Source organism: Neoarius graeffei, chromosome 13, assembly GCF_027579695.1.
Source record: "Neoarius graeffei isolate fNeoGra1 chromosome 13, fNeoGra1.pri, whole genome shotgun sequence".
Lineage (NCBI taxonomy): Eukaryota > Metazoa > Chordata > Actinopteri > Siluriformes > Ariidae > Neoarius > Neoarius graeffei.
In genome coordinates, this window is record NC_083581.1 from 59,832,266 (window position 1) to 59,845,268 (window position 13,003).

Sequence of the window (13,003 nt, forward strand, 5' to 3'; positions counted from 1 at the left end):
GGCCCTTAAGACCACAAGTGCTCAATTTGGTACAGGCCACCTGACACTGGCATTTTTCTGTTGTCTGCAAGCTCATATACCTTGCCTTACAGCATAAATTTTTACTTACAGTTTGGAATGATGCTGAAAGACCAGTCTCAGGATGCTTAAAGATCAAGTTAACATAAGTTTTGTTGTTGTTGTTGTTGTTTTTCCTTAGTGTGAATGGAATGTGACTAATAGTAACGTTATCAGTCTTCAGAACATAATTCATTAAACATCTAACACAATACAATCTGTATGAAAACTTTAGCATCTTAACTGACCTTAGTAAGTTAAACCAACCAGATCTATGATATAATCTTGAATACATCACTGCACTCATGAGCGGTAAAATATCCCCAATATTATAATGCCACTTTAAGTTACGACACTGGGAAAAAAAATACTGAAATGATATTTGCTCAAAGAAAGTGTGGTAACAATTTACACACAAAAATTCTTAGCAAATTTATGCATACTTTAAGTCAAGGGTTCTCAACCTTTTCTGCTTTGAGGCTCACCTATTCATACTTGTAATGAGTCGGGGCCCATTAAAAAAGATCCCCAATTATTTTGGCTTATCTATTTTATTAGAATCAAATAATCTAATGTAAAGTGTATTAATGGGATGCAACATCACTCCCTGTTACAGATGGAAGCCCAGGAATTAAATAAATGCAATAAAAACAAACTTTTTTTAATTGTAGGTATCGTGTTTAAAACTGTATGGATGTGCCAGAAGCCAACATAAAACCATGCATGCAGGGCATTCTCAGTCAAAAGGGGTTAATGATCCAAAAGTGGAGTCTGGGCGATTAACACAAGAGCTTATTGCCATGTTTGTGTACAGCAAACAAGCAAGTTATTAAAGCCAAGAAGTAGACTCAAAAGAAGTGGAAATAGAACCCACTCAGTGGGATAGATCCTTACACGCTAACAAAGAAGGATTTTCCCTATGAGTTGGAAAATTATCCATCTGTTGATTTCCCCGAAACCTCAAATTACCTGGTGCTGCAGACATCGTTCTACACGGACATACACATGAAAACCTGGAAGAGCATGGAGGAGTACAACTTTTTATATGCGGCTGGGTTAAAGATCTGGGGCTCAGGACACTGCAAGATAGATGGCAGTAGACAGATCTAAGTGCAGGAAGAGTGTTTATTAGCAGGCATATTATTTACAAAAGCAAAACAGAAAGCAGAATCATAAAGCAGAGTATTTAAACAGCATTATAAACATGGCTAGAAACAAAGTGGGCAGCACGGTGGTGTAGTGGTTAGCGCTGTCGCCTCACAACAAGAAGGTCCAGGTTCGAGCCCCGTGGCCGACGAGGGCCTTTCTGTGTGGAGTTTGCATGTTCTCCCCGTGTCCGCGTGGGTTTCCTTCGGGTGCTCTGGTTTCCCCCACAGTCCAAAGACATGCAGGTTAGGTTAACTGGTGACTCTAAATTGACCGTAGGTGTGAATGTGAGTGTGAATGGTTGTCCATGTCTATGTGTCAGCCCTGTGATGACCTGGCGACTTGTCCAGGGTGTATCCCGCCTTTCGCCCATAGTCAGCTGGGATAGGCTCCAACTTGCCTGCGACCCTGTAGAACAGGATAAAGCGACTAGAGATAATGAGATGAGAAACAAACGTGACAGTGATAATGATAATGCTTCGCAAAGCCTCTATGAAAACAGCTCATCTGTGCATGCTGATTGCGCTCAAATCAGTATCAGGTGTTTCCCATAATGACTGGGTCCCAAGCGCATGCACAATGTGCTATGTGAGCACACGCGGGCGCTCGAGCTGTGCCAGGCTCAAGCGTGCAAAGGCATGACAATCAAGTGTTCACCTGCTGTGTGACCATAAATTTTGGCTCACATGTATATCGCCGCCAAAATGCCTCATTTTCATCAATAACCCATCGCAAGAAATTGCGAGCTGCAGTGTGACCATAGCTTAATGAAGTGGATGTGACGTCGGATGCAACCCAGCAACTGTACCCTACTACAAGTAAAAAATTTACTTCAACTTGAAAAAAAAATTTGCGACCCACTAGATGGTGCTTCGCGGCCCAGTGGTTGAGAAACACTGCTTTAAGTGATGTTTACATGGCACCAAAGATTATTCTCCTAAAAATGAAAGTAAATTTAACTAGCATTTAATTGTTCTACTCATATATTAGTTAAATAAACTACATAAATTTCAACAATGTAAAAATACACATCACGTAAACATTATCGTTACAGTGTAATGGTCACTAACACTTTTAATGGTTCTAAACAGAAGTAGGATGCCAAAGAGTAAATGCAATTATATCGTCCTTCATAAAAACTGGACTGACAGAACCCAGGATGCTCAATTAACTGCAGTGCGTTGTGTGCACATACACCATACATCTGACTGAGAAACACAAAGAGGGTGAACCAAAAAAAACTTTACAGAAACACTTGATCTTTCAAAACATTTCATAATACTACAATAGCCTAAATTAGGGCGGGGAAGCCATGGCCTCATGGTTAAAGAAGCAGCTTTGGGACTAAAAGGTTGACGGTTCAGTTCCCTGGACCAGCAGGACTGGCTGAAGTGCCCTTGAGCAAGGCACCTACTGTAACCCCAACTGCTCCCTGGGCTGCTCTGGGTATGTTGTACATCGTTCTGGATAAGAGTGTCTGCTAAATGCTGTTAATGTAATGTAAAGCTAATACAAAACAAGAAATACTGAAAACAACCCATACATAATGCTCAAAATTAAATCAGTTCTGTGAACATGTACAACCCCGATTCCAAAGAAGTTGGGACAAAGTACAAATTGTAAATAAAAACAGAATGCAATAATTTACAAATCTCAAAAACTGATATTGTATTCACATTAGAACATAGACAACATATCAAATGTTGAAAGTGATACATTTTGAAATTTCATGCCAAATATTGGCTCATTTGAAATTTCATGACAGCAACACATCTCAAAAATGTTGGGACGGGGCAATAAGAGGCTGGAAAAGTTAAAGGTACAAAAAAGGAACAGCTGGAGGACCAAATTGCAACTCATTAGGTCAATTGGCAATAGGTCATTAACATGACTGGGTATAAAAAGAGCATCTTGGAGTGGCAGCGGCTCTCAGAAGTAAAGATGGGAAGAGGATCACCAATCCCCCTAATTCTGCGCCGACAAATAGTGGAGCAATATCAGAAAGGAGTTCGACAGTGTAAAATTGCAAAGAGTTTGAACATATCATCATCTACAGTGCATAATATCATCAAAAGATTCAGAGAATCTGGAAGAATCTCTGTGCGTAAGGGTCAAGGCCGGAAAACCATACTGGGTGCCCGTGATCTTCGGGCCCTTAGACGGCACTGCATCACATACAGGCATGCTTCTGTATTGGAAATCACAAAATGGGCTCAGGAATATTTCCAGAGAACATTATCTGTGAACGCAATTCACCGTGCCATCCACTGTTGCCAGCTAAAACTCTCTAGTTCAAAAAAGAAGCCGTATCTAAACATGATCTAGAAGCGCAGACGTCTTCTCTGGGCCAAGGCTAATTTAAAATGGACTGTGGCAAAGTGGAAAACTGTTCTGTGGTCAGACGAATCAAAATTTGAAGTTCTTTATGGAAATCAGGGACGCTGTGTCATTCGGACTAAAGAGGAGAAGGACGACCCAAGTTGTTATCAGCGCTTAGTTCAGAAGCCTGCATCTCTGAGGGTATGGGGTTGCATTAGTGCGTGTGGCATGGGCAGCTTACACATCTGGAAAAACACCATCAATGCTGAAAGGTATATCCAGGTTCTAGAGCAACATATGCTCCCATCCAGATGACATCTCTTTCAGGGAAGACCTTGCATTTTCCAACATGACAATGCCAAACCACATACTACATCAATTACAGCATCATGGCTGCGTAGAAGAAGGGTCCGGGTACTGAACTGGCCAGCCTGCAGTCCAGATCTTTCACCCATAGAAAACATTTGGCGCATCATAAAACGGAAGATACAACAAAAAAGACCGAAGACAGTTGAGCAACTAGAATGCTACATTAGACAAGAATGGGTTAACATTCCTATCCCTAAACTTGAGCAACTTGTCTCCTCAGTCCTCAGACGTTTACAGACTGTTGTAAAGAGAAAAGGGGATGTCTCACAGTGGTAAACATGGCCTTGTCCCAACTTTTTTGAGATGTGTTGTTGTCATGAAATTTAAAATCACCTAATTTTTCTCTTTAAATGATACATTTTCTCAGTTTAAACATTTGATATGTCATCTATGTTCTATTCTGAATAAAATATGGAATTTTGAAACTTCCACATCATTGCATTCCGTTTTTATTTACAATTTGTACTTTGTCCCAACTTTTTTTGGAATCGGGGTTGTATGCAAACAGGTTCAAGCTTCTTTTTTTTGTTCTAGTTTTGTGAACACATACAAAATAATCGTAAATTTAACCCAGTAAAGTAAGTAAAATATACACTTTGGGTTTTAATCACATATTTACAAGAATTAATTTAGTACAGAGCTTAAAGCATTTAAGTAATTCTAATAATTTGCTTTTTTTTCTGTAAAAATCACAGATTTGTTTTTGCCACATTTAATGAACCACTGAACCTTTTTTGTTTTTCAGTGAGTAAACATACAAAATGACTTGGTTACTGAAAACCTGAGAAAACATCCATCCATTATCTGTAACCGCTTATCCTGTACAGGGTCGCGGGCAAGCTGGAGCCTATCCCAGCTGACTATGGGCGAGAGGCGGGGTACACCCTGGACAAGTCACCAGATCATCGCAGGACTGAGATCTCATCTCATTATCTCTAGCCGCTTTATCCTTCTACAGGGTTGCAGACAAGCTGGAGCCTATCCCAGCTGACTACGGGCGAAAGGCGGGGTACACCCTGGACAAGTCGCCAGGTCATCACAGGGCTGACACATAGACACAGACAACCATTCACACTCACATTCACACCTACGGTCAATTTAGAGTCACCAGTTAACCTAACCTGCATGTCTTTGGACTGTGGGGGAAACCGGAGCACCCGGAGGAAACCCACACGGACACGGGGAGAACATGCAAACTCCGCACAGAAAGGCCCTCGCCGGCCACGGGGCTCGAACCCAGACCTTCTTATTGTGAGGCAACAGCGCTAACCACTACACCACTGTGCCGGCAGGGCTGACATATAGAGACAAATAACCATTCACACTCACACCTACGATCAATTTAGAGCCACCAATTAGCCTAACCTGCATGTCTTTGGACTGTGGGGAAACCAGAGCACCCGAAGTAAATGCGCACACACACAGGGAGAACATGCAAACTCTAAATAGAAAGGCCCTCGTCAGCTGCTGGGCTTGAACCCTGAACCTTCTTGTTGTGAGGCAACAGTGCACTACACCACCATGCCGACCCCTGAGAAAACATTAAATTTACTATATACTCAACCTAATTTGCCACAGCTTAAATAAATCACATTACCTACTTCCTTCTTAATATGTTATTAACCTCCTGATCTGATATTCATTCCCTGAATTCAACCCTTTTTCCCCAGCACTCAAAATTGATGGATTTGTGTCAAACCAACTGTGAGGGGCTTGTGTAACTGCAGTATGAATCCATGTTCATTACTGGCTGGACAGATTGAAGTGAGACTACAATTTACAGTTAAAGATGTAGAAGATAGGAACCACAAGCATTTCACACATGCATGTATTCTGCATATAGTATATAGACTACTTATACAAGTAGCCTTGTATAAGTAATCCTACTTAGTCCAACTCTTTCATCCCTTCTCTTCCTTCTCCACTTATAGCTGGATGTTATTGGTAAAGAAGCAAGGGGGCTTCTGATCATTAATTCATTCATTCCACAGTGAGAAAGAGGGAGCGCTGCAGACCGTACTTGTTTGCCTGCGTGTTCACAGACACACAACAATCAGCAGGGCCGCCGCTAGAAAATTTGGGCCCCATGAAGGAATATACAGTATATTGCCCCTTTTATGTTTCTGGTAACCCGACTTCTTCATGATGGTGTCAATCAATTCTGCTTCTACTGTACGCAGCTAATGTTAGTGCTGGATTGAAAAGCAATAAACCTAACACAGTGTCGCACTCTGGCTCTGCCTACGCAAGACCGTACCATGTAATGGATAGGGAAAGGGGTGAAATATAAAGACTATGTATTCTAATAATTTTGCGGAAAATGAAAAAACAAACCAGAAGGTTGTTGTATTTGCTCGTTTTAAGAGAAAATTATTTTTTAAAAATGTATTAATTTAACTTACACATGGCAATGTTAATATTGTCCTCTGAGGGCCCTCTGTCAATGCTCGGCCCTTAGAATTGTCCTAGCTCCCCTCCAACAGCGCCCCTGACAATCAGAAAGAGAATGAGTGTGGGGGAAGCTTCCGCAGGGCGTACTTTTAAATTACACTGCCAATTCAAGATGGATCACCATGGCTGCGTTCCCAAGAAGGATCTCATTTGAAACCGGAACAGACACTGATCGAATATGCTACCTGTGCATGTGAATAAAAGTCATTTATGTGAATGTGTACACAGTGACACTGAGAGCTGTATCTTCATGTTAGCAAAACAAAGACGTGTATTCTATTCTGCTGAGGCTCCTGTGTCATTTAGAGTAGCTGTTGTGATCTGATCAGATTTCACAATTCCAGACTCTTATACATGTAATATTTAACACAAAGACTGACAAGGTAATAAACAAAAGCAAATAAGATACTAAACTTAGCTGATTAAAAAAGTAGACCAAATATCCATATAATTCTTACACCAACAATCTCATAGTCTTAAAATACAATACAATGGTGACAAGAGATCTTAGCATAAAAGGGTACAAAATAAATGGATGTGGTGATTTAAAAGCTGTGGGAAGAGTGAAAATGCACACGAATGATTAATGTATAATACGATGCAATTTGAATACCAAATACTTTACCATACGTCATGTAAACATAAAACATAATACTTCAGAAGACACAGCAATTTATAGTGATTCTTACATTATGTGCTACAGTAGAAACATGCCAGTGGGGAAAATACAGTCTTATTCGATGCAAAATGATATCTGAAATGAATCAGTTTTGAAAATTGTAATTATGGAAGGATCAGTTAGATGTGGAAGACAAAAGCTATTTGGAATAGCAGTACAAGGTGAGACTGTTTTTCAGAGACTAGACTGGTGTTCAGTTACAGATTAGGTTAATACGAAGGTACATTATCCAGTGTTCTTACAAAGTGCTTGTAATGTGCTATTAGCCAAATTACAGGATGAGAGAACGAGTAAGGAATAGATTTCATGTGAGAATGGCATACTACATATATTTTTAAAAAAATGTTTTTTTCAGAATTAATACAACACATACACTGATAAAGGTCTGCATACACAAATAAATAAATAAAACACTGCAAAGCTTATGCAACTGCTATGATGAATGACATTACGTTATCTTTATACAGTACAGCAAACTCATTTTTCACGTACTCAGCAAACCTCTCAATAGGTGACTTTCATGATATTTAATAAATAAGCAACGTATAAAAAAAATCTCTGTATTTTCCCCTTGGGGGCATAAGTTAGTTTTTCCATGGCTAAGACTTTTAAACCAATGTCCTACTGTAGGTGCCTCAGCGTTCTTCCAGGGAATACAGTGTTTAGCCTGAAGTGAGCATAAGATGACTATCCCTTTCTTGTTGCTTGTGCTTATTTCTGTTTAGAGATTTTGTATGTGCATAACATGCATTTTAAATATTCTTTGAGAAGGTGCAGTTTGATTTTTTTTTTTTGTCTAAAAAGCATTCTGACTAGTTTCATTCTGTCTGACAAGGAATCAGAGCAATAAATTTCCTCGAATTTTCAAAAAAGTATGATTAAAAAAAAAAAACAATAAAATTACACTCGACAAAAAACACCAATATCTGCCAGACACTATACCCTGGCCTTACTCTCACTTTACCCATAATATATATTGACTGCATGTGATTCCTCTTACCGATACTTCATTCCATTCCGGACACAGTGCTCACTGGATGAAGGCAGGTTCTGCACAGAGAGCTGGCCCAGGCTGCGTGCCACCATGGCCACAGTGCGAAACTTATTCTTGGTGCCCAGGCTGGGGCTACCAGCATTCTGCCGATTCAGCCGGTCCTCAGTACTACGGCTTACAGCCCGGTGGTCCGTACACACAAAAGAGACCTGCATGGTGCCAGTGAAATACAATGGGCAGGCTTAAAGCAGTGAGTGAGAGCTCAGGATATCCTAAAAATCTCCTCACAGCAGGTACTAAGGGGGTTTCCTCTTTTTAAATGAAGTATTGTTTCTTCAGGTAATTCCTGTCCGTGTCAGCCAAGAAACTGACAAAAGCAGTTGTAGAGATCGTAGACAGATATAATGGCTCTCCTGTAGGCAGGCATGACCCAGTGCTCTGTACAGAAAATCAGTATCGTTAGATGTCACAATGTGTGCATGAAGGCGTGCCTTCGAGCATGTGCTGGAGACGGATCACATCGGAAGAAACTCCTCATCCTACCACGTCACACTCCAACTCTCCACGCTCCACCGAGCTCTCGCTACAAAGTCAGGATACTCGGATCCTCTCTGTTCAGCTCTTTTCTACACTCTACTCCCAGTCTCCTCAGCGGATCTTGTGCTCTATTTCCCACTCTCTCTTACACTCTCTTTCAGGCATGCTGTTCATTTCTCACTGTTTCCTGATCATATAATGTTGAGAGAGCTAGGGAAGAGAAAAATCCCATGAAAGCAGATGGATAGAGAGAGCAAGAGAGTGGGACGGAGTGACATCCAGCTATTCTTTTAGATGTGCTTGCATCTGATATTCCACACTGCCTATACATGACAAAGACTACAGCAGCCAAAGGGGACATACACGCTTGAACACGAACACACACACACACACACACACACACACACACACACACACACACACACACACACACACACACACCAGGGATAACAACACAGAAACAAAATTATGTATAGAGTAAAGCGGTAGCAGAAGCAGTCATACTATAGAAGGTTTCACAAATCATCCATAGTAGCCATCTGTTGTAGATTAATAGAATTTCGAATTAAACAATAGGCACAAGATTATGCAGCCTGACCTACACGAAAATTCACCTCAAGTGAGTAAGAATGTATAACGTAAGCCTTGATGTCTCTTTTTCCCCTCCACTTACACTCATTATTATGATCTCAACTCTTACACATCAAATCTATTCATGCACTGGAGCAGTTTGAATATTGCATAAAATATTCATAGATTCAGTATTCAGCTAATTGTCAGATATAATTGTGGTTGTGGGTTTGAATTAAAGCTGAATTATATTTCTGATGTGGTTTGTATTCCCATATCCATATTCAGTGTCTCACTGTGTACTTTACAAAGGGTAAAAACGCCAGCATGAACTCAGCTGGCTTTGAGGGTAGAGCATGTTGTGTTCTTTTGATGAAACATGGACTTTTATGGCATCCAGACACAACAGACCATAATTCAGCAAGAAAAAAACAGGACAGTGCCGTTGCTCCTAAATTTAGCAGCACTCCATTCACTCAAGGAACATAAAATGAAGGAAAGTGTAACTGGGAACTATAACCTGCTGTATAAAAACTATATGAATTATAAATGCATGTATAATATAATTTATAGTTGCCAGTTTATGTACACACACACACAAGCCACTTTATTAGATACACCCACCCACCTACTGTTTTATGCAGTTATCTAAATCAGCCAATCCATTAAATTTAAATAAAGTTAAAATCAAAACCATGGATATATTTGGGACTTAGAAAATCAATAAACCTTAAGAATAAATTATACAAGAAATTCATTAGGACAAGAAATCAATGCATTCATGCCAAAGATAAAGTATATAGAAAAAAGTTAGGTAATTTAATTAGTATTAGTAAAAAGAAGGATTATGAAGAATATTTAATATACAATAAGTCTAATATAAAAATATTTGGAAGGGTATAAAACAAATTGTAATCCACAAACCTAAAATTAACGTAACCCCCATCAAAACTGTTACTTCCTCCAAGAAAGTGTTGTCTAATACCAATGACATAGCTAATTTTTGCAGATGTTGGCAAAACTTTAAGTCAGATTTATACCAAAGCTTGACATCAATTTCACAAGCTTTCTTTCCATACACTTAATGAACAATTTTCTTCTTAGTGCCACTTCAATGAAGGAAATTTAAGACATTATTTCAAGTCTTAGAACTGGGAAACCACATGGTCTATTCAGTATTCCTGTCCCATTACTTAAGATTTTAATTTTGTGAGCTCAAAGCCTCTGGAGATATGATATAATTTCTCATTTTCTTCAGGCATTGTTCCTGACTCTTAAAATTGCTTGCGTTATTCCAGTATTCAAATCTGGATCTCTGTTATCCATAACAAATTATAGAAAATTTTTTTTCATCTCATCCCTCATCTCATTATCTCTAGCCGCTTTATCCTGTTCTACAGGGTCACAGGCAAGCTGGAGCCTATCCCAGCTGACTATGGGCAAAAGGCGGGGTACACCCTGGACAAGTCGCCAGGTCATCACAGGGCTGACACATAGACACAGACAACCATTCACACCTATGGTCAATTTAGAGTCACCAGTTAACCTAACCTGCATGTCTTTGGACTGTGGGGGAAACCGGAGCACCCGGAGGAAACCCACGCGGACACGGGGAGAACATGCAAACTCCGCACAGAAAGGCCCTCGCCGGCCACGGGGCTCGAACCCGGACCTTCTTGCTGTGAGGCGACAGCGCTAACCACTACACCACCGTGCCGCCAAATATTTTTTTGACTATTTTAATCAGATTACTGAAAAATTAATGTATAATAGGTTAATCAAATATTTAGAGAGGCATAACAATTTATCCTGGACAGTTTGGTTTCCATGCAAAATGTTCAAATGAGAATCCATCCATACATTATTTGTAACCGCTTATCCTGTGCAGGGTCGTGGGGAAGCTGGAGCCTATATAGCAACTGACTATAAGCGAGAGGCGGGGTACACCCTGGACAAGTCACCAGATCATCGCAGGGCTGACACATACAGACAAACAACCATTCACACCTACAGTCAATTTAGAGCCACCAGTTAGTCTAGCCTGCATGTCTTTGGGGGAAACCAGAGCACCCGGAGGAAACCCACGCAGACATGGGGAGAACATGCAAACGCCACACAGAAAGGCCCCCATTGGCCACTGGGCTCAAACCCAGAACCTTCTTGCCGTGAGGTGACAGTGCTAACCACGACACCACCATGCTGCCTCAACTGAAAATGCCCTTCTTATAACAGACCAAATACAAAGAGCAATTGAATGTTGCCCAATTTTCCTGTGGCATTTTCCTTGATCTTAGCAAAGCATTTGACATTGTGAACCATAATGCTTTGTTGGCCAAACTATATTCCTATGATATCCATGGAATTGGTCATGACTGGTTTGTTTCATATTTATCAAATAGACACCGATTTGTGTCAGTGGGTAGCATTTCATCAAGGTCTGCAGCAATCAGTTGCAGTGTCCCCTCAGGGTTCAGTTCTTGGCCCCTTCTATTCCTCCTATATGTAAATGATTTTAGTAACTGCTCCAATCTGCTTGATTTTCATCTTTTTGCAGATTATTCAAATTTGTTTTTTTGCAGATTCATCTCTGCAATCACTTGAATCTAGAGTGAATCAAGAATTGAAAAATGTTCATAGCTGGTTATGTGCAAATAAATTGTCTTTGAATGTCGACAAATCAAACTTTGTTATTTTTCATCCACCTTAAAAGAAATTGCCAAAAAATGTTTTTATAAAAGTAAATCAAAAGCCAATCATGCAGAAGGATCATATCAAATATCTTAGACTAGTCACAGACCATCATCTCAACTGGAAGGAGCATATTCATCAAATAAGCAAGAAAAATCAGCAGGGGTGTTGGGATCACCACAGAGAATTTTAATTACCTTGCCTGCTACGCAATAAGCGGGGTAAGGTATTGTTTTTGGTCGGGTTTCTTTTTTTTTTGAAAACAATATTACGGGAAAACGGCTAAATCAATCTTCATGAAATTTTCAGGATAGATGGGCATTGGTCTCAAACAGAACCTCCAACATTTTGAGGGTCATCTGGTCAAGGTCACCGAAAAGGTCAAAATCGTTTTTGTTGTGGCTACTGCCTCATATAGAGGTGCTAGCCACTATGCCATCATGCTATAAGAATGTAATAGTGTAACAATCGTGCACTGCGCATGCACATACACGTGTTCCGATTAAAATGGCCGGTGAGTGTTTACAATTCGATTCACCATTTGAAATAAATGGACTAGACTAAAGAAATCGCTTTCAGACATGTTTATGCTTATTTTAGAGAGAAAGTGCATTCCACTGAGCTCTAGCGCCAGGCCATTTCCAGTAAATAAGAGTTTCGGTCATGGCGACAGCATGTGTATGTCAGCCTCAGTTCGGAGGTTTCAGTTTTAAAAACTGTAAGAGGTAAGAGTAGAATAATACAAAGTACAGACACTTGGTATAAATTATTTTACTTCTGTGATTTTTAAATTGTTCATTTTTGGATTACGCTTCATTTTTGTGGCTACTGCCTCAGAGAGTAAATATATATGCTATATTTACTGTATGGACATGGTATCAGAAAATTTTATTTATAAGCAGTAGCCACATGTACCCATAGGGTACCTTTTTTTTTGTGATATCTTCCTTCATATTCATCTTAACTGCTACCGGGCGAGGTTTGTTTTGCCTGGCAACACTTGTTATTAATGTATTAATGTAGCTTTGTAGTTATTTTCTAGGTGGCATTATACCCAACATATGTAAAATTTCTTTTTTTTTCCCTTTTGTATTTTCTGTGTGTGGTATGAAATAAACTGTTATGTAGATGCCCTGCTCTGTAAAATGGTATAGGAGAAGGCTCAGTGTTGATAAAGGGAGGTTGTACAAAAG

At 39.9% G+C, this 13,003-nt stretch overlaps 1 protein-coding gene across 4 annotated transcripts in view; it reads right to left on the reverse strand.

Annotated features, from left to right (window-relative positions):
• kcnab2b (potassium voltage-gated channel subfamily A regulatory beta subunit 2b) overlaps window positions 1–13,003 on the reverse strand; it is a 102,832-nt gene that overhangs the window by 58,160 nt on the left and 31,669 nt on the right. The window contains exon 1 of one of the 4 annotated variants that reach the window (XM_060938223.1): window positions 8,022–8,230. The exons of the other annotated variants lie outside the window; for them this stretch is intronic. Within the exon in view, the coding sequence (XP_060794206.1) occupies window positions 8,022–8,230 (209 nt within the window). Of the gene's footprint in view, window positions 1–8,021; window positions 8,231–13,003 lie in introns of those variants that run through there. 4 annotated transcript variants of the gene reach the window in all.